At 34.2% G+C, this 25,837-nt stretch overlaps 6 protein-coding genes across 6 annotated transcripts; 3 read left to right on the top strand and 3 right to left on the bottom strand.

The window, feature by feature from the left end:
- Positions 1-3,422: 3,422 nt before the first annotated feature.
- MONOS_13068 (uncharacterized protein) lies at positions 3,423-3,871 on the bottom strand (the record flags this gene model as incomplete). Its single annotated transcript, XM_067865746.1, has 2 exons — positions 3,423-3,434; positions 3,602-3,871. 2 exons carry the CDS (start codon positions 3,869-3,871, stop codon positions 3,423-3,425), a joined length of 282 nt encoding a protein of 93 aa, XP_067732429.1.
- A 1,122-nt stretch (positions 3,872-4,993) lies between these two features.
- Positions 4,994-6,282, top strand: MONOS_13069 (uncharacterized protein). The gene is made up of 2 exons (XM_067865747.1): positions 4,994-5,357; positions 5,417-6,282. The coding sequence occupies exons 1-2, from the start codon at positions 5,025-5,027 to the stop codon at positions 6,179-6,181; spliced, it is 1,098 nt and encodes a 365-aa protein (XP_067732428.1). The 5' UTR covers positions 4,994-5,024; the 3' UTR covers positions 6,182-6,282.
- Positions 6,283-8,228: 1,946 nt separating this feature from the next.
- Positions 8,229-8,459, top strand: MONOS_13070 (uncharacterized protein; the record flags this gene model as incomplete). The annotated part of the gene is made up of 1 exon (XM_067865749.1): positions 8,229-8,459. One exon carries the CDS (start codon positions 8,229-8,231, stop codon positions 8,457-8,459), a length of 231 nt encoding a protein of 76 aa, XP_067732427.1.
- A 672-nt stretch (positions 8,460-9,131) lies between these two features.
- On the bottom strand, positions 9,132-10,772 carry MONOS_13071 (uncharacterized protein; the record flags this gene model as incomplete). The annotated part of the gene is made up of 4 exons (XM_067865750.1): positions 9,132-9,710; positions 9,770-10,094; positions 10,136-10,271; positions 10,352-10,772. The coding sequence occupies 4 exons, from the start codon at positions 10,770-10,772 to the stop codon at positions 9,132-9,134; spliced, it is 1,461 nt and encodes a 486-aa protein (XP_067732426.1).
- An 89-nt stretch (positions 10,773-10,861) lies between these two features.
- MONOS_17191 (uncharacterized protein) lies at positions 10,862-11,318 on the bottom strand (the record flags this gene model as incomplete). The annotated part of the gene is made up of 3 exons (XM_067870087.1): positions 10,862-10,927; positions 11,003-11,056; positions 11,136-11,318. 3 exons carry the CDS (start codon positions 11,316-11,318, stop codon positions 10,862-10,864), a joined length of 303 nt encoding a protein of 100 aa, XP_067732425.1.
- Positions 11,319-11,506: 188 nt separating this feature from the next.
- Positions 11,507-14,884, top strand: MONOS_13072 (uncharacterized protein). The gene is made up of 6 exons (XM_067865751.1): positions 11,507-11,648; positions 11,717-11,741; positions 11,790-11,873; positions 11,932-12,040; positions 12,154-13,036; positions 13,295-14,884. Exons 1-6 carry the CDS (start codon positions 11,513-11,515, stop codon positions 14,200-14,202), a joined length of 2,145 nt encoding a protein of 714 aa, XP_067732424.1. The 5' UTR covers positions 11,507-11,512; the 3' UTR covers positions 14,203-14,884.
- The last annotated feature ends 10,953 nt before the right edge of the window (positions 14,885-25,837 follow it).

Raw genomic sequence — 25,837 nt, 5'->3', positions numbered from 1 at the left:
GTGAGACCTTTTTCATTCAGTAACTTGTAAAATCTCTTCTCTGCTCCTTTGAGTGGTTTTGTGTTTCTTCAGCTTCTTCCCTTGTTATTCCTTGTTCCACATGATTTCAGTTATCTGAAGATACAAAATCAAAACCTTATGAAGAAAAAAGAAGATTTCTTTTGGTGAATGGTCGTTCTTTTGCCACTTCTCAATCACAAAAACCCAAATTCTTCTTCTGTTAACGTTCTGTCTCTCTTTCCTCTTCTTCTTTCTCTTCATATTCTCCATCATCACATGCAGCTCTTTAGCTCTTCTGTGGTTTAAGTGCTCTTTTTTCATTTTGCGCAACCGAACCAATTCCATTTGAATCATCCCTTACAGCTCCCAGGCTTGTGGAAACTGAGAAAATAGACTGTTTTTTCTGGAAGAAGAAGAAGATGATGAAGATAAAAAGTCTCGCTCTGTTGGTGTGTCTAATGTTGTAACTGAGTCAAATTAACTGTTTTCAGTGGTATTTCCAGCTGAAAACTTTGTCAAAGAAGCTTCTTCAAAATTCGTGGTTCCATTTGTGAAGAATTTGTCAAGCTGCTCGTAAAAAACACTGAATAATGAAATATTTCTGCTGTGATTGGAGTGCAATCAGATGAAAAAACACTGACCAATGAAAATCTTCAGAAGACGAATTTACACAATATTTCATGCTGACTCAGCTGAACATGGAACAATGTGTTGCTTTTATCCTTTATTTCTCCCCCCTTTTAGCTGGCTTGAGTATGATTGTGACAAAAAATGAAAGGCTCTGACAAAACCAGTTCATCATTCACCATTCAAGTTGAATTCTCAGAAATGGAGTGAAACTTTCTCTTCTATGGCAAAATTATTTCATTTCTTTTTTTCTTCTTCGAATTAATCTGATTCCTCATCATTTTTTTGAAAATTCACTGAATAAAAAAATAACAATTCAAAAATATCAATAAAAATTGCAAACCTTCCAAACATTTTTTCCTATCAGTTTTCAATATTTTTCATATGAACATAGCTCGTTTTCCTCCACAAAATACTCACAATCAAATGCTTTTCTTAATTTCTTCTGTTTTTCAATATTATTCCAAGCAGCAGAATCTGATTCAGATACAACTTCTTCTTTTGCTGCAGATAAATCCACAAAAAAAAAAAAAAAAAAAAAAAAAAAAAAAAAAAAACATTTTCAATCTTCTGCTAACTCCTCATCTGCCTCACAAGGTTTCCTCGTTGCAAATACATTCATCCTTTTCTTCTTCTTCTTCATCCTCCTCTTTTCACTTCAATTCTTTGCCTGAAAGCAACCCTGATCCATCTGTTCCCTTCCCTCGAACACTGAAAAAACTCACATGTGATTATCCTTTGTGATCCAAATGCTGATGTTGAGCATGATTTTCTGGTGGAGCTGCAAACAGAAGTGATAATGTGTCTGAAAAAGCTTCTTGTTGCCATCTAAATGCAGCAATCTTTTTTTCTCTCAACGTCTCCATCTTCTTCGTCTGCTTCATCGCCATTTATGCAGCTTTGAAGTGGAGTGGAGAAGGTGACAGGGATGAACAGTCATCATCACCCCCATCTGAGCCTGCAATCAGTTCTTAACATTCTTCAGTCAGAGCTTAAAAAACTTATCATTAACAGAAATGGACAACATGAGAGATGGCTGCAAATTGTGCTGCCTGAGGCAGCTGCGGTGAATGAACAGTGCATGCCGCTGTTTCTGTTGATGCTTCTGTTCTCTCAAACACTGTGATGGAATTTTTTGGTGAGACATGTGGAATTTTCTGTATTCCTTTCAGTTCCACTGACAGCGCGGCTTTCGTCTCATGCATCCTCTGTGGGAGCGCAGTCAAAGAAGGAAGAGGACGTTTGAGGTGGAGGACGCGAACAGCATTTCCTTCGATCTTCGATCTGTTCGACCAGTCGCTGCTCCCTTCGACGATTGTGCGACTTGCATTGCTGCTGCAACAGTCGATGCGTGTGACGGAGAAGCTGGACGAAGAATAGATGGGGCGAATGGCTGCAGTGTGCGAAGTGGATGAAACTATGGAGAAGTAATTGGAAAAGGGGCTGGAGGCAGCCGAGCAGATGATGGTGGATGTGTTTCTGTTGCCTGCAGCTATTGAGCTGATGGTGATGAAGGAATGAAAAGAAGAAGAAGAGGTAGAAGAGGAAAAAAAGGAAGAAGAAAAAAAAAAAGGAAGAAGAAGAAGAAGAAGAAGAAGAAGAAGAAGAAGTAGTAGTAGTAGTAGTAGTAGTAGAAGAAGAAGAAGGTGAAGAAAAGTAGTCGATATCAGCTTTTCCAAGTCAGAATGATCGATTGAAAAAGATGAATGTGCTCTGAATGTGAATGCCCAGCCAGTTTATCAGCTCCAACAAAAGAGTCGCTTCTGCCTAACATTCCGAACAAATATACCAAACAAACTTCTTTTTCTCTCTTTCAAGCTCATCTAAAGCATTGACAGGATATGCGTCATGCAAGGCAGATGGCAGAAGTCACGAACGCCGTCGTTGAATGCGATACAAACAAGAATAATCTCATAAACTTCTGGTTCTTTTGAAAAAGGATAAACAGGTTTCTTTCCGTGTCATTCCTGTTCATAGTCATTCCGTATTCATTCAAAAAATATCTTAAAAGAAAAATGAATGAAACAAAACAAAAAAGAAAAGAAAAATCAAACCATCTTTTTGGCCTTGAAATATTTTCCCGTCTCCGATGGTTTGGTAATTATCGACTCGGCTTGGTTTCTTGTCCTCCAAAATTTCCTCTTGCCGCATAAAAAAAACAGACAACCAGTCAACAAATGGCTGGCAAAGTACATCATCGAAGGAAGAGAATCAACCTTCGGTCATGCCATGATATCAGATGAAAACACACATTCTCCACTCCTTTTTTAAACGGACTGATAATTCTAACCTCTTCTCCCTCTTCTCCCTCTTCTCCCTCTTCCCCTTCTCACCTGCAAGCAGACTCGGCTGACTGCAGAAACATCTCCAATGTGTTTGCGTCTGCTTTCTTCAATTTGGATTCCTTCCAGCTGTTTTCTGAATGATTCATCGATTCAGATGGAAGGAAACAAGACAAACACTTTCAAAAGGCAAATGTTGTCAGAAGCTCAATGAAACAAACAAGATGAATGTGAGCGCATTCAATAGTGACTGTAAGTTTTCGTGGATGGATTTGACAATCATCTGTTGCAAAAATCAGTTTATAAGTGAAAATTATATATAAATTTGCAAAATAAATCAGAAAATTCAAAAAAGAAAAAGATTAAGATTAAGATAAAAAGATAATGAATAATAATTTGCATTTCAAAATGTTGTTATACCTTTTTTTTAATGAGCTCATCTTCTTGCCTCTCTGATTGAAGCAGTCTGTTTTTTATCATTTCTTCCCTGTCGTTTATTTATTCAGACTGTAGTCAAAAGAACATCTGTGCAACACAAAAACAGGAAAAAGAAAGAAAAACAAAATTGGAAATAGAAAACATGAAATCATCATTGCTGAAAAAGTTTGAGTAATTTTTTATTATTTTGATGATTTCTTTCTTTTTTATTTTTTTTAAAAATGCAAAATTGTTTCATAAATTGGATAACGCACCTTAATATTATCAAGCTCCTCAATCGCAGTCATGCATATTTTGTCAGATTCATTCCTATATCGCACGTATTGTTTCCGCCTTTGCTTCGAAGTCCACGCCGAAATCGGTGAATCAACAACAACCATCAAAACAATCCAAAATGATGATTTTCCAGAAAACGTAACAAGCGTATTCACAGAAAAATACACGTCAAGCGGCAACACCATTAAATGATTGATATGTTCGAATGTACTCAAGATTTCCATTGTAAATTGATCTTGATACTGCATCAATCTCCCTTCACCATATCGATTTTTTTTTCATCTTCGCTCAGATTTATAATCTTTTGGAATGAAAGCTCTTTCATTGCCCGATCAACGATATTGTTCATTATTGCCTTGATTCTGTTCCCAAAGTGATTCAGTTATCATGTTTCCGAGCACCATTAAAATGTGGATTAACGAAAGCTTGATTCCCTCCATCAATTTTTCTTCATCCTGAATAACCCACTCAAGAAACGAACTAATAATAAAACTATCCCGATAGCTTATAACCGTGCTTAACACATTAAAACTGAAACATTCACGGAAACCAGCAAACACTCCGAAATAACAGGTAAAATCATTTCTATCAAGGAGAGCTTTCAGATAACACAAAATGCGAGTGCAAAAATTGAATTTCTAATGCCTGCATTTTGATTTGTTGGAGAATGAAGCATACGCACGATTAATCATCAAACGGCTTCTTTTTTGTCTCCTCTTTGCAAAGTTCTTTTCAAAGTCTTTTCTCCTCTTCTTCATATTGCTCAAAATGTTGAAATGGAAATTTTTTTAATATTCAATTTTAGGCATGTGTTATATTTTCCATCACGATCAACTATTCATTTGAAATGCAATCCAGATCCAAGGCATAAATTATTGTTGGTTCGATCAGACAGAAATTAAACTCTTTCGTATTTGGCTAAATACGACCAATACAGTTGGCTTCTTTGTGATTTCTTTTTTAACGCAGATTTTTATTGAGCAAAAGAATTGAGTTTGATAATTATATTTTAGTTTTGTCAATTGTCAACAATGTTTGTTTTTCTGTTTGTTTTTCTGTTTTTCATTTGAAATTTTGCGGCAAATTGATCTTTACTAAAAATAGACAGAATGGAAATGTGCAGTGAAGATAAACCCAATGATGATGTTCAGAAGCTATCAAGTGATGAGAAATTATTAAGTTTATTCATTTTTTCAATTTTTTTAAAAGCACTTTAATTGATATGTTTGCAATATATTGGAAGAATTATTTTCTTTAATAGAGCATTGTTCAGAAATCGAACAGAAGCAGAAAATTGGGGAAATGAATGAAATAATTGATGGAATGAATAAAGATGAATTCAAATCTATTTATACTGTCGATCTGTTCGACAATATTAATAAAACAATTAAAGAAGAGAAAATGTCAATGGAAAATGCAATGTTGTTGCTGAAACGCATTGGATATTGTAAAGTTCTTTTGGACTGGTTCAGTTATGCCTTTAAATGTTCTTTGCTGAGCAGAAGATTTGAAGAAATGATAATTGAAGAAAATAAGAAAAAAGAAGGAAAGAATGAAAAACTGCTGATTGATCTTTGTGAATGCAATGTCACTCTTAGTTATGACTTCTCTTCAGAATTACTTTCAATATGTGTGCCTTGCCTTCTGAAAGCTGCATTGAATAAGGAGGAAAACGAGGAAGTTCAAACAGAAGTGGAAATGGCTTTGCTAGCGTTGAGCAACATTAGAGATTATGTGTGTGAAATTTAATTTCCTTTTTGCTATCATAATTTTTTTCTTCCTTTTTTGCATAGGAAATGAAAAGAGAACTGTATTTGAATGAAATTACAGAAATCATCGAACATCATCAGGAATATCAGAATATGACAAGGCTTGCCTATCAATCAATTTGGCAATTTTTTGTAGACAGATTTTTCAACGATAAAAGCTTGGAAAGAGTTATTGTGAATGAACTTCATTTTCCGAGAGAAGCTGTAAGAGAACTAGAAGAGTTGACAAGAAATGTGGATTGGAAGAGAAAAGAAGAAGAGAATGAAAAAAGAAGAGAAGAAACGAAAGAAGAGCATATTTTGAGAAGATGGCTCCATACATTGAACAATTATTTCCTCAGATGCAAATTGTGGAACGAAGAACTTGCAAAGCTAATAGACTGCGTTGTTCAGGTATATCAAGTGGTGAAGGATAATTACAAAGAAATTGGCGATTTGTGCATTTCCTCCTTGGGAATTGCAGCATTCAATAGAGTTGTGAAAGTTGAAGACTTGTTGAAAAGTGGGGCTGTTAATGTTGTATTGGAGGAAATTCAGCGACCAACGTTGAATGACAAGATGACATTTGATAGCTTATCATTTTTTGTTCTTATTTCAATGAGGTTGGAAGAAAAAACGTACAATGAAATGGAAGAAGCGAAAAGAAAAGAGTTGAAAAGGAAAATGTTTGAAAAGATGGAAGAAGAGGGATTCGAAGATATCATAACAAGCTTTTATGAAAAGTTTAGTTACATTTTTGCAAATCATAACGTATTTATTTATCATTTATTATTCGACACAACTTTGTAAATGTTTGAGAAAATGTGATTTTTATTTATTTTGTTACTCAAAAACTGTCTTTTTAATACGCTTCTCAAAATGGCAAAAATATTTATTTATTTATTTATTTATTTATTTATTTATTTTTGAAAAATTAATAAAAGAAAAAGAAAGAAAGAAAGAGATCATCAAAAATAAAAATAAATGCAACATTTTTTGCAATGATAATTTCTAATTTTTTCCTTTCTGTTCTATCTCTTTTTTTCTTTCTCTTTTAGTGATGCACAGAAGTTCTTTTGACTTTTGCTAATGAAAAACAAATGGTTGGGTAGAAATGATAAAAGGCAGACTGCTTCAATCAGAGAGGCGAAAAGACGAGCATTTTTTTGAAAAATTGCATTGCCTCATTTTGAACTTCATATTTTTCTTTTTCTTTGTATTCTTTTCTTTGATAATTTTTTGGTTAATTTTGCGAATTTCAAAAATATATTTCACTCAAAAACAGATTCGTCTTGCAGATCCTTATCAATTCAGACTCAGCAACTTGCAGTAACTTGCGAAGACACTCATCCTCATCGTATTTGTTGGACTGTTTTTTTTTTGACAGCATCTGCCTTTGAATATGTCTTTCTTATTTTTTTCCATCAAAATTGTTGAATCGCTCAGAACAATGCTGAACAACAGCTGGATGGAGAGAAGAAACATAAACAGAATGGAGATGCTGCTGCATTCAGCTGAGTCTGCTTGCACATGCGAAGCGAAAGAAGAAGAAGAAAGAGAGGAATGCAAAGAGGATGCGTCTGTGGAGGAAGAGGAAGAAGAGGAGATAGAAGAAGAAGAAGATGATGATGTTTTTGCTTTTATCGTTTCTTTCTCTTTCTCTTTCTTTCTTTCTTTCTTTCTTTCTTTCTTTCTTTCTTTCTTTCTTCTTCTTCTTCCTTTTTTTTCTCCTTCGACAACTCCATTAGCTGACTTATAAATAGCCATGATAATAAGTACAAATGAAAAAAACAAAGAAGGAAAAACAATACGAAGAAGAAGTTTTCATTAGGAGTTTGCATCAAAGTTTGTAGTTCAATGAGAATTAAACAACTTCTTTTCAAGTTGCCTGTTTTGTGATTCAAAGAAAAACAAATAACAAAAGGAAGAAATACTTGGAAACCTCATCTTCGTATTTTCAAACTTCTGCAAAGCCTATCCTTCATGAAATTTTGCTTTGAAGAACAATTAACGAAATTTCTTCAAAATTCTTTTTCATTGAAAAAGAAAATGGAAGAAAATTTTCGAAATGAAATTTTATTCAAAAACTACCCTTTATAAGCGCAAAATGAAGTTTTATTTCTTGTTTGAACAACAGATACAATGAGAATAGAAAGGTTTTATTCGAATAAAAATAACATATTCAAATAAACAAAGTTTATTCGGAATAAATAATTTTATTGGAATAAAAAATTAATTGGAATAAACTCCGTCTTTTCGGAATAACTTTTAACGAAGAATATTTATTGTAGTTTTCAAAAAAACTCTCAAGAATCACTTTCTCAAACAGTGCTTATTAAATTTATGAATTATATTTGTATATTATTAAAAAAACCATTTAATTGATAAGATTTGTTTTAAATGTATTTCGATCAAAAAATTCTGTTTTATTTTTAAAAAATGAACGATGATAAATCATATTCTTCAATTTGCAACGAATAATAGCAATCAAAATGGACTTGCTGTTATCTACAAAATATAATCGATCATTTCTCAATTTTTTATCTTTGTTTGTTTATTTTTCTCTCCGTATTTCACATTATTGATCAAATAAGAAAAAAATACCAAAAACAGTATCCAATTGCAAAAGGTTAGATATTACGATGATATTGTTCCAGATACTTGATTATGCATGTAATTCGCCCCACCACTCGAAACTCTATCAATTACAGATGATGATGTTCCAGTTGTTTTTGAGTTATTCCATTTGCATTCAGAAAATGAATTCTCCTGACTGTCTGCTATCTGCTGTTTCCCTAACTTTTGCAGATTCCTTGCACTTTTATTGACTGCAGCACTTCGAGAGCGATAGAACCCAATGACCGAATTGTTAGAGGAGGAAAATGAAGGCATGGACGATAAAGAAGAAGAGCTTGGGTTGAATGTGCAGTGGGACTTCTGTGTGAATGAAGAGGAGTCGGCGGAGGGAGATTACAGCATGAATGGGTTCTGCAGAGTTCCAACAAGAACAGAAGGTGCAGACAATTGTGCGTGCGGCAAGGGAGAAAACGGAGATGTGATAATTGTCAAGGAGGTTGTGGGACTTTGAGTGTGCAGCTTGGCAGATGAGAGTGCGCTGTCGAACAAGCAGAATGTCTGCTGCAATTCGTCGTCATCATCATCACCTTCACTCTTCTCTCCGCCTTCTTTCCGTTGTGCCTGTGCAAGCCTTGGTCGAAAGCGTCAACTTGAAATGTGCAAAACTCGTCTTTCTCTTTCGTCCTCTTCTTCGTCTTTGGCCTTCATTCTGCTTCCCTTTCCTCTGCACAGCATTCGTCTTGCAACTGAACTTCGCTTTCTTTGCCTCTTCCATTTGAATTTGAACTCCTCTCTCTTCGCTTCTTGGCGGCGTCAGAAAGCGAGTGAATGAATGCGACGTTCCCCCAGAATTTCCTTCCTCCGCTCATTCACATTCAAATCATTCACCCTGTTCAGCACAGCCGGAGCGCGGAAGCCTTACGAAGATCTGAAGCAGGGCTGAATGCTCCATTGCAGAGAGGAAAGCAGCTCTGATTCATTTTTAGCGAAACAATAAAAGGCATTGATGACGATTATGATGATGTTGAGAGAATAAAAAGTGAATGAAATAAAATTTGGTTCAATTTGTCTGTGCTTCCGATTGAACAGCTTTAATGAATCAGAAGGCCGATATTCCGACCCAATGCAAAGAAAGTGATAATGGCATCGAAAAAGTTGGAGAAAGTGTTGATGAAGAAGGCAATTAAGAAGTTGAAGATGGGGCAGTTGGTGGAAAAGGGCAAATTGCAGAAGAAGAAGAATACGAAGATGAAGAAGCAGCAGAAGAAAAAGAAGAAGGAGAAAAAGAGGAAGAGGTTGAAGAAGTAAAAGGAGGAGGAGGAGGAGGAGGAGAAGAAGAAGAAGAAGAAGAAGAAGAAGAAGAAGAAGAAGATGATGATGATGATGATGAAGACGAAGACGAAGAAGAAGAAGAAGAAGAAGAAGGTGAATGCGTTGATGGCTGAACCTGAATCGGTGGAGAAAGAGCAGACGGAGGATCTTCACTGTAAGCGCAGGATGCCCCATTCGCCTGATTATCGCTCTTAAAATAAACAGATGGCTGGTTCGTTCTGCTTGCGACTTCTTCTCCAGCTGTGTATTTGAGCAATGGAGAAGAGTGTTCAGTGGAATGCTGTTGTTGTTGTTGGAGCGTCTGCACCTGCTGCTTCAGCGATCGTATTTCTGCCTCTAATCCCTCCTTTTCGCTGTTCCACTCCTTTTCTGCTGTCTCATACCACCACCGATCGCGATCTCTTTCCTTCCCAACCCTTCCAATCTTCCCCTTCAGAGGCGCCTCTGCATCCATCCTCCGCTTCTCCTCCTCCTGCGCCCTCTCCAAACTCCGCCTCCTTCAACTTTGCCCTTTTTGTCGCAGCTGCCTTCTCCCTCTTCAGATTCTCCATTTCCCTCTTCGCTTCTAGCAGCCTCGCTCCCAGCTCCTCCTTCTCTTTCTCCATCCCTCTCATCACACTCTTCAGCTGGTTTATCTCTTCTTTCACTGCTTCCCTCACCTCCTCCTGCTCTCCCCGCTTTTCTACCTCCTCCAGCTCCCAAATCCTGCTCTTCTCTCATTCCCGCTCCCTTTCCCTGCTCCTCTCCGCTAACTCTTCTCTGCTCTTCCCCAGCTCTCGCTCCTTCCCCATCTCCTCTGCCTCCTCCTTCTTCTCTTTCAGCAGACGAAGGATCGTTTCGTCTTTTCCCTCCAACTTCGCCTTCAGCCTCCTCGCCTCCTGCTTCGCATCCAGCCCGCAACTCTCAGCCACTTCAGCTGATGATGCTCTTCCAGTCGCCTTCCCCTTTCCTCCTCCTCCTCCTGGTGTTGTGGTTGATGAAACTTTTGCAGCTGTTGGACAGACATCAAAAATGATGCAGCTGTACTCCTTCCCTTTTGCTTTTGTGTGCTGTTCAAAGTCGCCGCAGCACCCTCATCACACGCCTCAGCATCGCTTTTCTCTGCCTCGTTCCTTCCTTTCTCATCCACAACAGAACCCTCCCTCCTCACCTCTTCTGAAGTTGTCACTGGCTGAAGATGAAGCCTGTCTTCAGAAGGAGATGAGACGTCAGGCTCCTCGTCACTTGCTTCCTCTCTTTTCTCTTGCATGCTGCTCGTAGCGTATTCAGCTTCTTTGCTCTCTTTTCCGCTCGCTTCATCCTTCTCTTCCTCGCTCTCAGCCATCCGATCCTCCATGCCACTCCTGCTCATTTCAGCGTCATCCTTGCTGTTGCCATCTGACCGTTCTCCGGTATGTTCATCCTCCTCGACGTCATCGTCCTCATCGTCCTCGTCCAGCTGGTCCATTGGCTCTTTCTGGTTGCTCTCCAACTCAGTGTTTTCATCAGCCATGCCCTCCTGCTCAAAATCTTCTTGCCCTGCTCCCTCCTCCAGCCCCTTTTCTTCTTCAGCCAACTCGTCCTACGAGTTCTCGTCCTCGTCTATTTCGCTCCCGAATTCTTCTTCATCGCCTTCCTCTTCATCCTCTTCCTCTTCGTCGCCTTTGTCTACCAAAAAGTCAGAATTGCATTGCAAAACGAGGGGGAAAAAAGCAAAATGGTATGAAACAATTGCAAACATACCGTGCAGCGCACAAACAGCAACGAGCACTCAAACCTTTTTCTTTCCACCGCAGACTACTCCCGTTTCTTTCGAACACGCCTTTTTTGCATCTCAGGTGGATTGTCGCTGAACAAAAAAACGAAACCCAAACACCTTATGCACCAAAACTGCAAGCCATTTCGTTAACACTATATGTGTCTTCTGCCCCCGTCCCTCTTGCCCGAACTCCAAAACTGAATCAGAAATTTTTTTGGCGTGCGTGTCTGCGCCACACGTCTGCGCCCCACACTTTCCCCTTCCTCCGCCCATCCTCACCTGTGACTGCTGCGCTGCCATTGAGTCTGTTGGATTTTATTCATTATTTTTTGAAGAAAGTACCTTTAATTTATTTTTCTATTGAATTCGAAAAAGCACAAAAACACTCCAAAAATATCACCAGGTTATGCAAAAATACCAGTGAACAAAATGAGTGAATGTGGTTGGTTGAGCAACTGCGAATCAGTTGGCAAAACAATTTATTCACCAGATCGATGAAATCTTCAGAAGTTCTCAGCCACACAGGAAATGAGAGAGCGTTCCGAGAGTTGATTCCCATGGTTACAGGCATTGAAGATCCGACGTCCAGCAGCTCGTCAGATGAGGATTGTGGACTGGTGGATGCGAAAAGTTTGCATTTTTGTTTTTTGCTGTTTTGCAGTTATCGGACGGTTTGTGCTTGAACGCACGTGGTGCAGGAGTGCCGATGGATATTTGGAAGCAGTGTGAGATTTTTAGTTGGGTTTTGAAATATTTTTGAAAATTTGGAAGAATTTTGAAAAAATGCGACACAAGAACGAAAATGAGGCTGATGGGGACGTCAAAGTTTTTCCGAAAGATGCTGGATACAGACGAGTATGACATGCATTTAATTTTTTTATGATCAAAATTTACGGGATTTGACTGAATGCAGGTTTTGGCATGAAATTGTCGTTGAGGAGTTGCCGCGGCTGAGAGACAACATCTACATGAGTCAGAGCGAGTTCCAGGATCTGGACACGTACGATCCAAGCAATGCGGATGTGTGCATTTTATGCTGTGTTGGAGCAGGCACAGCGAGTGACTATCTTTTTGATGGGCTTCTTTTCGTTTTTGTTTATTTATTGATTTATATTTTGCTTTAAATTGTATTCAGGATGTTGCGGACAAGACCCGATTTGGATTGAGCCCGAAAGGATGGAAGGATACCATTCGGTTGTATGGGACTTTTCCAGAAGTGCTGTTTGGAAAGAGACAAGGCTTCTGGAAGGATTTTCAAGATCTGAAAAGAACTATCGAAAATCCTTGGTTGTATTTAATTGTATTCACATTAACATGGGTGTCTCTTGCGCTATTTCTTTTCTTGTTTTTCTTTGCCATCTTCTACTCAACGAATTTTATCCGGGGGCCAGTTTTCGACAAGCTGTCTGATGATGGGCATGTGTCGAATCTTTTGACGAACAAAGTTACCAGATCGGTCTTTTCATTCAGCCTGTCGCGATCGAAGTTCCAGTTTAGTGTTTCAATCGTGATGCTTGCATTGTTTTTCTATTTCTTAATTCAGTGTTTGGTGAAGCTAGAGTGTTTTTGGATTACGCTTGCAGTGAATGCAGTAGCTATGGGATTCTTTTTTTGTGTGGTTTTCTCAAGCAGTGATATTGACAATTTTGTGAATGGGGATGAACACACATTCAACATTCGCAATCGCCTGGTTGATGGTCCAGTGACAAAGCCGTATCCTCAAAGGAGTGCGATGGAAAATGAGACTGCTAATGATGTGCTTTTCAGAAAAGTGGCAGACACAGAGACAGTCACACAAAAATTCACAGAAGATGGGCGAACGATTTCAAACTCAGATACAATTTTGTTCAATCTTTTGTTCATTTTTTTGCTTTTCTATGGTTCAATGATATCTGAACGGATTTATGTATCATGCTGGCCAAGATTTCCATATCATTATTGTTTCTCTTTGTTCATGCTTATTATTTCTCTGATTGGAATCGCTTTTACGTGGGTGTTCTTTTCTGTGAAACTGTGCTGTATGCAAAGTGTTAAAGGAGGGTGGATGAGTGAGTGAGTGTGAGAAAAAAGAGAAGAGTAGCATTACGTTTTTATTTATTTATTTGTTTGTTTTTTGTATCTGTTTCGCACAAAAATTATGTTTTATTCATTTCATTTATTCATTTTATTTCTTTTTCTTTTTCTTTCTTTCTTTCTTATTTTTTGTGTGTGTATGTGTGAATGTGGACGTGAATATGTGCGATTGGAATGCTTGCTGCATGTGGACGATCAAACAGACAATTTCACAAGCTCGTGGACAATTACTTTCATACCGTTGTTCCTGACAATCATCACGATGCATCTTTTTGCATTCAACATGGAGCCATCACAAAATTATGATTTCGAAACGATATGCAGCAAGAGCGTGCGCTGCTGTGGGATTGTGTTTGGATCTGCAATAGGGATTGCCATTGTTCTGATCCCTCTTCTGTGCTTGGACGGGATTGGGAAGTTTGACCCACCGACTTCGAGTGGAAAGGCGTGGGAAGGAGCAGAACGGTTCATGTCAGCAGTGATTGTGACCGACGAGCTGATTGAGCGAGCGCACAAGATGGAAAGAAACATGATACTGTCGCTGGTTCCGATGCTGGTGTGGTTTGTGGTTGTGCTGGCTGCATTCTGGGCAGCGCTGTATTTGCTGATGGGAGATGTAAAGTGGGTGAAGCAAAGAGTGGATTCAAACAAAGAGCTGCTTGTGTGGCAGGAATTAGCTCCGTGTAAGAGAGGTAGAGAAATGCAGGAAATACGGGCAGAGGAGTGGAAAAGGAGAAAGGCGGAAAAAATTAGAAAAAACCAGGAAGAACAAGAAAGAAAAGAGAAGGCGAAAGAGAAGGCGAAAGCGAAGGAGAAGCGAGAAAAAGAGAAAGAACAGAGGCTGATAAATGTGATTCAAAGGGGGCTGAGTGTTGAAGAACTGAGTGCGGAGATTGATGAGATCAACAAGTATTATGATAAGGAAGATCAAAAAGAAGCAGAGGCAGAGGAAGCAGAAAAGAAAAGAGCAGAGGAGGAAGCAAAGAAGAAGAAAGAAAACGCAAAAATGAACAGGAATCAAGGGAATTTTAATGAACCGCTCGCTAATCACGAAATTCATGTGCTTTGGGAAAAGATTCTTCGGAAGGGTTCGTTTTCGTGGCTTGTCTGAGCAGCAGATGGACAAATGAATGGCAGGCCAACAATAAATGTACTTCTCTATTTAGAACTTTTATTATTATTATTATCTTTTTATTTATTTTTTAAGTGTTTCTATTTTGTGATTAGAATTGCAGTTGCAATTCTGTTGATGAGATTGTTGTTATTTATTGCTGTGATTTTGTTGATTAGTTATTGAAGCAGCTGTTAATATCATTTTGAAGGATTATCAATTTTGTTATTCATATTTTGTTGATTTTGGATTTATTATTGAAGTTCTTTTTTTAATCCATTCAAAACTTGAGATTTTTAAAATATTTTTTTAAAATAGGGTGATTTTTTTATCCGGACATTTTTTTTTTAATCCGGGCATTTTTTTTTTTATTGGCGTTTCTCACTAAATAAAAACTGAAAATAGAAAAAGCATATTGAACCAGGTTTGAATACATATTAAATGTTCATACAAAAAAATTTTTTTGTCAATTTTTGTTTTTGATGAAGATCTTGGGAATTTTTAATCTATTTTTGATCATTTGTTTTGCTCGTTTTTAACCGACTCTCTTTTTCTGTCAGTTTTTAGCTACTGGTCCATAAATCATTCATAATTATCTTTAATAATACCAAATCTTTTTTGTTTTTTCTTATTTTTTCACGAGTTTTTCGCATTTCATTGTTTTTGAAGAAAATTACAAAAAACTCATTTTTTCTCGACTATTATTTATTCTTTCAATGAAAATACCAAAATAATTTGCAAATTATATTAAAATACATGACAAATCGAAATGATTTGTCATGTTTTATTAAATCAAGAACAAAATGAGCTATTTAGTCATTAAGAAAAATCTATTTGTACTGTTAAAACAACAACATTTTATAAAAATTTCACGTTGTGCATATTTTCTGCAAGTATTTATCATTTGACGCATATCTGAAAAAAATATCTAATAAATATTGTGTAGCTCATTATTTTAAGATTTTTGCAATTTTCTTCAAAAACAATGAAATGCGAAAAACTCGTGAAAAAATAAGAAAAAACAAAAAAGATTTGGTATTATTAAAGATAATTATGAATGATTTATGGACCAGTAGCTAAAAACTGACAGAAAAAGAGAGTCGGTTAAAAACGAGCAAAACAAATGATCAAAAATAGATTAAAAATTCCCAAGATCTTCATCAAAAACAAAAATTGACAAAAAAATTTTTTTGTATGAACATTTAATATGTATTCAAACCTGGTTCAATATGCTTTTTCTATTTTCAGTTTTTATTTAGTGAGAAACGCCAATAAAAAAAAAATGCCCGGATTAAAAAAAAATGTCCGGATAAAAAAATCTCCCCATATGGATTCTCTTTTATTCATTTATTCATTTATTTTTTGTTTTATAATATGAATTTGATCTGCTGGTTAATGGGTTCATAAGAAATTCAAAGAAAATAAAAATTATTTGCAAATACTATTTGCATGTGCGAGACTTTTTGGAGCGTGTTTATTCTTTGAAAAAGGAATAACTGATATCACACATTTTCAAAAAATAACCTGACAAATAACAAAACGAAAAAATGAACCTAATGTCGACTTTTTTCAATCGTGTCTTCTTTATAAAACACAAAACAATCAAAACTGAATTTTAATTCGATTCAAATTATAATTCTCGAGCAAAGTCACATTTTTCTGTTCAAGAACATTTTCATTCATTTTTTTCCGTTGATTTTCAGTGCTTTATAACACAGTGTCAATAAGCCTTTGCGGAAGACCTGCTTTTCACAAAGCACATCCACAAGTCGACCGAAAAGACAATTTCAAATTTTTTTCTAATTTGTAATTTATTATGTTATTTTTTAATAACTCATTTTATATTGATTTATATTGTTAAAAAAATTTCATATTGCATTTGGGTGATAATTTATGAAATCATATATTTTTTCGGGGAATATATAATTTTCTTTGTCACACATATTTTCAAAAGAATTGTCAAAAAAGCGAAAAATGCTTACAAATTAATGACTTTCAAACACATGTTTTCTCATCTGAATAGGGAAGTGCATTTATTGTTTTTTTTTTTACCAAAACATATGATTGATTTCAAAATGTTTGTGCTTATAGTTTATTTCGTAAAACTTGATAGAAACAATATGAAATCAAAAAGAATCACCCATTCGAGTATTAACGACTTTTTCATATTTATTTTATTTTTATCCAAAAAATCACCAAAAAAGCATTTTTTAAATAAGTTATCTTCAGATCTTTGTCAAGATCAGTCAGCAGAAAAATTAAATCTGTCGAGATAATCAAACTGTCGTATGAATCTTCTTTTTTCAAAAATTTTTTCTTTTCAAAAATTGTTCTTTGAAACGATTTCACAAAAAAAAAAAAAAAAAAAAAAAAAAAAATAAAAATAAAAATAAAATAAAATAAAAAAAAAACAAATAAAAAAGATTCGAATGAAAAAGACAACAATATGAATTTTTTCAAAAATGGGGCAAAATATTTCACTTCAGGCATATTCATTGAAAAATTATGCACTTTTCATTGACTTTTTTATTCCAAAAAACACAATAAAAATCAGTCCATTTTTTGACATTCGCGTAATGACACAAAAACTTCATGTTTTGATTTCAACGATACTTGTTTACGGATATAAAAATCAAATTTATTTTGTAATCTGAGAAAGCAAAATAAAGTTATGAGTGAAGCAATTTTTCAATGCTTCGAGCAAAAGAAGCTTGAAAGTCAGTATTTTTCCACAAATGAACATCAAAATTTTAATCACAAACGAGAAAAACAATAATTTGTTCAATTCAATTACTGCTATTTTTATAATAATGTCGATCTCCTTCTTGGTCAAAAAATATAAGTCAATTATTTCATTTTAATATTTAATAATTTGTTTTGTGTTCATTAAATATATCTTTTGGATATTGCTGAATAAAGAAAATGAAAGATGAAGCAGAGAAAATTTGTTCATATTATTTAAATGCGAATCGTTGAGAAAGAAACCAAAGAAAGTTGTCTGAACGAATGATGCAGTTGTGTAATCATTCAAGATAATATTATCTTTGAAATTTCCAATCCGTTAGGAAAAGTTATCATTCGAATAAAATTGGAAGAAACGATGATATTGAAAGATACAGAATTCTAAATTGTATCAGGAAATTTGAAAAGAAGAAACTTTCAAAGGTTTGTAGAGAACCTTTTATTTCAAAATTACAAAAAGAAAATGTGTCTATTTGGATGTGAACATTTATTCATGATAATGAATTCTTTATTTTTTTTCGTGTGTGATTATTTTCGACAAAATATTTTTTCTGTTAGGTTTTTTAATAAAATTATTTGTTTTTCATTTTTGCTTGTGAACATTGATAAGTTATCGCACTGTCTTTAAAAATATTTTCTTGAGCACATTTCAAACGTTTGATTTTGAAACAATAATAACTCAAAAAGTTTGCAAATATAAATTTTCAAGCTATGTTCATAAGTGAATTTTTATTTTAATACACCGAAAAAAGAAATGATTTCAAAAATAATCACGCTCGTTTTCTCGAATTATTTCTCCTTCTTTAAAAACTTATCATCATTATCTTTTTTCCTCTTCTGAAGCCCACATGATTTTTGAATTGTTTTCAATCCAATAGATAGCTGTTGGCGGAGGAGCATTCATCACAAAGTCATTATCGAAAATAATTGTGTGGAAAAAATGCAATGTTTGACCACATCTTACGACTTCATGATGAAAACATTGTCAATTAACACTCTGAAAGTGATAAAAAGCATTAAGTGGATCGCAGGCGAAAGAAACGGAGCAGCCGATGAGTGGAAAGATAAAGACGAGAACATTAAAAAAATATCATCTGAATCAAAGATAAAATTCAGCCAAACAGGGAATACGTCAGTCATTATCTTTGACTTCTTTAATCTCAACGACTCTTTCAACATTCTTTCCTCCCTTCACACAAAAATGGTCCATTGATAGTGACATGATTTCGAATGGCGCATTTGCTTGCAACAAATTTATTTTGTGAAAAGTTTTTTCGATGGAATCCAAATACCCTCCGTTCATTTGAGGAGCCGAAGAGGAACAGAGGAACGGGAATGAAGTATATCTCGTCATTCATTTTTGGAGAGAACAATCAGTTGTTGATGTATTCTTTCACAGAAGCGTATGTTGAAGATCTTTGCATTCGATGAAGTGTTGTCACATCCATCACTTCAACGATACTGTGCAAATTCATTGATGAAGCAGAAAAGGAAAAGAAAGATTCCATAATGGTGAAGCACGAAAATAACAGAAGAAGAAACTCGACTTGTTCACATCAGAATATATTTTTTGAAATAATGAACAAGTTAAAGAAAGTTTGAATGAAAGAAAAAGTGTTTTTGCAGTTTGACACCCAGATAGTGATGAGAATGAACCCGGTAAATATGAAAGAAACTGTGGTGAACAACATACTGCTGTTCGTGTGGTGTACCACAGATATCACCGATAACAACACACCATGCTTTAAAACACCCATCAATTCAATCATATCCAAAGCAGTCGTTGACCAGCTGATCGCGATTAATGTTCATTGCGAGGTGAATTTGTGGATGAGAGGCAATAAGGCTGTACAAATGGAGTTCTGCTTCACTTTTCACTCACTTTGATTTTCAATTCTGTGCATGTTAAAACCAGAGAGAGAGAGAGAGAGAGAGAGAGAGAGAGAGAGAGAGAGAGAGAGAGAGAGAGAGAGAGATAAAGAATGAGCATCAATTCATCTGAGAATGGACATCAGTTAATAACAAACTGAAACACTGGAGAAGCCTTTAATATTAAATATCATATTCCCATTTTGCATGAAATACACACAATGTGGCAAATGTGATGTTCCTTTCAAACGAAAATCTCATCTTCACAGTGTGAAAGCAGCACAAAATGAAATGCCTCAAAGACTTCTGGCTATAATTTTATTGTCACCTCGAGTTGCGCATTAATTAATCAATCAAAGCGTTTGAATAGTTAGTTTCATCCAAAGATGATTTTTTAGTTTGACATTTCTGAGGCAGAGTTTGAAGGAGAAGGCAGAAAGATGTCAACAGTTGTTCACACGTAGTCTGACAAACATTTGAATAAGGAGAAATGGTAGAGATGCTTCCTCTTTAATCGGAATGAGCAGGATGCAGTGGGTTATTGACAGATTATTTTTCCGACTCCTTCTTCCACTTTTCCTTCTCCAATCATCTCACCCTTCATTGAATTTTCATTCATCCATCATTTATCGCAAAGCACATTTTTTTATTCACCATTTCACGTTGTGGGAACAAATTATATATCACTGACGTATCATTCAGAACATTATCTCAACTGAGAGCTGATTTTTCATGTCGAGTTATTATTTTGTGGAACACAGATGCAGACAAGGAGAAGAAAAGCTTTATATCCTTTGGGAAGCATCAGGAGAAGACGATGCTTGTGAGGAGAGAGAGAAAGAGAAAGATAAACCTAAGAATGTGAAGATTCAATAAAAAACTTTCTAACAGAAGAAACTGGAGAGGAGCATGTGGAACGACAGCAGTTGAGGTTGTTGAAGAGATAGGTGAGGAAGAAAGCACAAGTGATGTGCTGCTCTTCGAAAAAGAAAAAAAACATCTTCTTTTAATGATGATGGTGAATCCGACAGAAAGGATAAACAGTTGAAAGAGGAGCGTCTCCAAATAGACCAGTTTTATCATCGTTTTTTTAATGATATGGGTAATTCTTTTTAAAAAATCACAAATGTTTAACTTTCTTAAAAATCAATAATTTCAAATTTTGCTCAAATTTTTGTTGAAATGCACCAAACTTTCCAAATATGGAATTTATTTCTAAATAATGCTTCAGTGCCAACGAAAACAATCCAACCTTTTCATAATTGATTTCTCTTGATTTAAATAGTTGTGTGTTGTGTTTTTTCTTTATGTTCAAATGATATTTAATAATAAATAAACATCATCATTTTCAAAATTGTCTCATTTTTCTTTAGTGAATAAATAAAAATGAAAATTTGAACCCTTATAGTTAAAAAAATGTTCCAAAAAGTTCATGACTGAAAAAATAATTTCTAAAAAAAAAAAAAAAAAAAAAAAAAAAGAAATCAAAAACTTTGAACAATAATTTCGCACTTCGTGTAACTTCCTTTAGCTTCAATGACATCAGACAATCTATCATTCATTGACATAATTGTGTAATTAATTATGAATTGAGGTATTTTTTCCAATCTGATGTGAAACTCTCTTTAAAAATTGTTAGGGATGTTTTTTGAGCTCCATCTTCATAAAATCTATCGCTTTGCATTTTCCACACATTTTCAGTAGGATGAAGATCCGGAGAGTATGGTAGCCACGGAACAGTGTGAATTCGATTGTCTTCACAGTTTTTTTTACGAGCTTTGATTTATGGATATAGGCATTATCATGAACGAATCTCCAGAAAAATGACCGCTAGGTATCATCTTGCGGTTTCAGAGTGTGCTTCAAAACAAAAACATTATCAATTGAATTGATCGTATTTTCTAATATAAATAAATCACTTTTGAAATCCAAACCAACAGCACACCATCCCGTAAGTTTTTCTAGAGGTTTCTGACATTGATGATCGAAGGAAATAGGATCATTCAATGGAATCCATGTCATCCTTCTTCTATCTTGTCCATCAAGGTTGAATTTTTTTTCATCCACGAAACAGGGATGATTCCATTTGTCATCGTCTCTCAAATGGTACTCTGCAAAGACCTTTCTTTGTTGTTTCGAAAAATTCGATTCATATGGTTTCTTTTTTCATAGTGTGTATTTGGACAGAACATTGTGCAACAGTAATCGTGCTGTGGAAAGACCGCAATAGATTCCTGTCACCTTTGGGATATCTCTTGCCCTGTGTATCAATTTTTCTTTCAGTGCTTTCTTTGCAATGTATCTGTTTTTTCTTGTAAGAAATGTTGGACGCCCAGGTTTGCACCTGAATATTCTTTGTGTGATAAGTGTTATTGTGTTAATGTATTTTGAGACTTATTCTCTCAATGTTTTTGTTATTCTCACGATAGAATTTCTACAGAATCCTTTTGCATGAAGCCTTTTGATTTCCAGCTGTTTTTTCAGTGATAGTAATCTTGGCATTCTGAATTCAATGAATGTGAAATAATACGGATTTACTAACCTTTAATCTTCGTATTTTTCATTTTTAATTTTTTGTCACGAAACTTAGCGAACCTTTATTTACACAATAATCTTTGTAATGTCATTTTTTCGATGATAAAAATAGAATTTTTCTCAATGTTTGATAACTGTTTTGTTTATTGAACAATTAATGAAATGATCATTAGAAAATGAAATGTTGACTGCTTTTTTTGAATGGTTAACGAATACATAAAATATGTGTTGGACATAAAACGATGTCATAATATTTCATTCATTCAAGTGAAGTAACGTGAACAAGAAAAAATATTTGTGCAAAATATGAAGATTAAACATTATTTGAAAATAAGACATTTGCGACTTTTCAAAAAGAATTATCCAGATTCTTCTCTTCGGATCCAACAACTTCAAACACAATATCAGGACTTCTTATCAAGAAAATTAAAATATTCCCTTGTATCCATTTTGGAGAGATATTCACTTCATTTTCTTCATCTTCTTCTGCCTTTGCACTTTCATCCAAACTTAAAGAATGCGGTTCATCTTTTTTTTCGATTCAATTTTCGAGACAAACATTAAACAAATGGAGCAAACCTATGTATCACAATCTGGAAACAGAAAAAGTGCAAAAAATATATTTCAACCAATATTTTCCTGAATATTTCTCTCTCTCGAAAAACTCAACTCAATTTTGAATTTGGTGGTTTCATCAACTTTAGAAACGATCTTCATTTACAGCAACGAGCAGACATTTTCATCAAACAGAAGGGAGGAGGAGGGTATATTGTTCTGATTGAAATGCGATTCTTCGCAAGAAGCGGAAAAGGCAGTTTTGTGGAAAAGTGAAACTTTTTATTTTTATGATTCCTGAATTTAAAAAACCAACAACTAATCATCTGCAACTCAAAGAGCACTTATCTCTGACGCTCTTTTTGTGCGTGAAGTTTTTCCGGAGCTCTGCTTTTTTTTTCTTTCCATTGATCACTAATATCTCCCATCTTCTGATAAATTATTGAATCTGATTCCCTCTTTATAGCCTTTTCTGCCCAAGCTTTTTCTGATTCGAACAGGAATAAGTACTGCAAAGAGCAATCAAAAGTTGCTTGAAAATGTTGATCTGCTTAATTTCAAAGCTGCTTTAAGTCTGACACTCAATTAATTCAACATTGTTTTTTCTCTGTGACTTAAACTCTTTTTTATTCTTCTCTTTTGTCTTATCCATTGGTTTCCAATTTGTGAGAATAATTGATGTAATCGCTTCTTGAAGTCATTTCCACATCTTCTCCTGAAACGAACCCATATCCATCAATTATTTTTTCTTCATTTTCTCTTCATGAAAAAACAACGTCACTCAATTCAATATAGAAAAATAAGAAAGGAAAAAATGGTCATATCGGATTGTCACTAAATAATAATGAAAAAATATCCAGTTTGGATTATCAAAATAAACCGAATTCAACGGCTGAATCCATTCTTGACACTTTATCTTTCATGTCAGCTTCATCTTTCATCTTTTCTCCTGTCAATTCAACTTGTCCACTTCATCTCGCATCTCCGAATTCCACTTTGGATTAATAATCACCAACAATTGCAGATGGAATAAGTCTTTTTTCTGAAGATGATTCAAAAGAAAAATCTAATCATTTCACTGATGAATCAGATTCACAGTGAAATCTCGTCAATTTTCATCATATGGGTAATTATTTTTGAAAAGTCGCAAATGTTTAATTTTCAAATAAATCAAAAATTTCATATCTTGATCAAATTTCTGTTCCCGCTCATGCAACTTCACCAAAGCGGAGGATATAATTTGACAATGCTATTTTACACATTCCTGTGAAGTTGCATGAGCGGGAACAGAAATATGATCAAGATATGTAATTTTTGATTTATTTGAAAATTAAACATTTGCGACATTTCAAAAATAATTACCCATATGCAAAATTAATTCTTGAGTGAAGAAAAACAAAATTGTTTTCATAATAATCATCTTCACAGTGAAACAATTATCAAGACAAGCACATTCTCTATAAATGATAATGGATTTTTTTTTCCCTTATCCACAATAAAATATTATGAAATCTTCAACAATTGTCATAACAATGGGTTCATCACAGCAAATATTTTACCAATTCAATTTCTGACAACTCTTCGAAAACAAATAGCACTGCAAACATTTTCTCATCAAACATTTCAAATGATCATTCTTCTGTAATGTTCACCAAAACATTTAGCAAAGACTTTCACTTTTTATCGCAAAAGGCGTTAAGTTCAACAGCAGCAAATTGTTCTCTCAACATTTCATTTTTAGCATTTCACATCCATAAATCTTCTTTTTCACATCAGAAAAAACAATCTCAGATAATCACTGTTTTTGAAGAGAATAATAACAACTCGTATTCAAACTCGAAAAATAACAACAATATAACATTTCACACAGAACATTCCTCTTCATCAATGCCTTCATTCTCTGATTATTCTTTTTAAAGAAAAAATCAAAGAAACTTCAAAATATTCTTTTGGGAATAAAAAACGGCTGATATTTTAACCCAGAACGCAACTGTGGAAAGATTCAGAAATGAGATAAACATTTCTTTTTCATTGTTATATTTTAATAGATTGACTGTTCATTTTTTCTGATCTGAAATAAGAACAGGCATGTGTCGGTTGTGTGCATAATTGGATGTTCTGGAAAAAAAAAATGAAATCTTCTAATCAAAAATCAAAGACCTCTCAACAAGAGTATTTGAACTCTGCATTAACATCACAAACACAAAGTGATTGCTGAATGGTAAAGGAAATAATTCAATGATTCGATAAATAATATCAAGAAAAATGAGGTTGTGTGTGTTTTATATTTCAAGGAAAAATGGAAACTTCCACTTCGCTCCAATTAACTTCAACATGTATTCTATGATAATCAGCAACAATCTCAACTTTCATTTATCAACTTCCTAATCGAAAACGGAAAAACATAGAATAAAACAATAAACTTATTTTCTTCTTGTTTTGAAAAAGATTTTCGATTTGTGATTGATTGTCTTCAATCCGTTTAAAGAAGTCAACTTTTCACAGACGCAAAACATTCAAGTTCTTTTGTGATACAGGACCTCACAACCCCAATAGGTGTCTTCTTCATTTCATTTCATCCCCTTATTCTCGTCTATTCAGCAAAATAACAACTGAAATCAACTATTTCGCAGAGCACCATGGGAAGAATGCGTTCGATTCTGAATTTGGTTTGTTTGTTAACACGTTAAATAAAAATTTGGAGGATTAAAGCATTGATTCAATTAACCAATTTGTAACCTTTTTTGTCCAACAACTTGACTCTGATTCACATGTTGAAAATTGTTATTCAAAAAACAACAACTTCTTTTATTCAAATAACACGTCAACTTCTTCACAAACAGGAAAACAATTCATTAATCTGAATCATTTTTTTGCAGAATATAAGCCAAAAGAAACAGATATTTGGACTTCTTCAAGTGTCAGACATATGAAAGATTATTTATTTTTTGAAAGAAAAGAAAACAAAATTCAGTCATCAGGAGTAAGTTACAAGCCACAACGATCACTTACTGATATCAAAGGATTTTCGAAGTGGGGGAAAATATGGACTTTCAAGCTTTTTCTGTGCAAAGCATGAAAAAATTGTTTCACTCATAACTTTATATCTCTTTCTCAGATTTCAAAATGAATTTGATTTTCTTATCCACAAACAATCATCGTTGTAATTGAAACACAAAAATATCTAACATTTCACGAATGAAAAAAAAAAAAAAAAGTAAAAAAAAAAAAAAAAAAAAAAAAAAAAAAAAAAACCCATCCATTTCACCAAAAGGAGATAATGGAATTTCAATATCTCCTTCTTCACAAAAGAATATCAAATTAGCAACTCGAACATTTTTATAATATCATTGCAACCTTGATGAATGATGAAGATATTTGCATTTTTGATTGCAAGGAAAAGCAAAAATTGCCTTAAAAAAAAATTCAGTTTCAACAAAATTATTTTCACCACAATCACATTTCTAACTTTTCTGTTAAATCAAATAAAATTTTTCACACAATATAACATAAATCCTTTTTCAACATTTCAATAACTTATATAAAAAATTATAAAAATTTTCCATTTCATTTCATCTTCAAACAAAAAGTTAAAAATTGATAAATCTATTCAATAAAATTTGATATATTTTTTAAAAATAGATATTTTTCATTCATAACAGTTAAACAAAAACATTTTTTTAGAAGGAATAAAAAAAAATATTTAACAATCAAAAATGTTCTTGAAAAATTTATTTTCAAAAATTACAACAACTTTTGCACAAAAATTATCAAACAAACAAAACAACAAAAATTAATAAAATATTATTCAATTAAAAAAAATTACACACTTTGATAGGCAATATTTGTATTATATCTAGACTTTACAATTTATCAATTAAAGGTATAAAAAATAATGTGTTTTTTAGTTTTGTACAGTGCGGTTGATTCAGGA

The sequence above is a fragment of the Monocercomonoides exilis genome, assembly GCF_001643675.1.
Source record: "Monocercomonoides exilis strain PA203 chromosome Unknown scaffold9-1957334, whole genome shotgun sequence".
NCBI lineage: Eukaryota > Preaxostyla > Oxymonadida > Polymastigidae > Monocercomonoides > Monocercomonoides exilis.
Note: the sequence above shows the minus strand (reverse complement) of the source record. Positions and strands in the feature narration are given on the sequence as shown.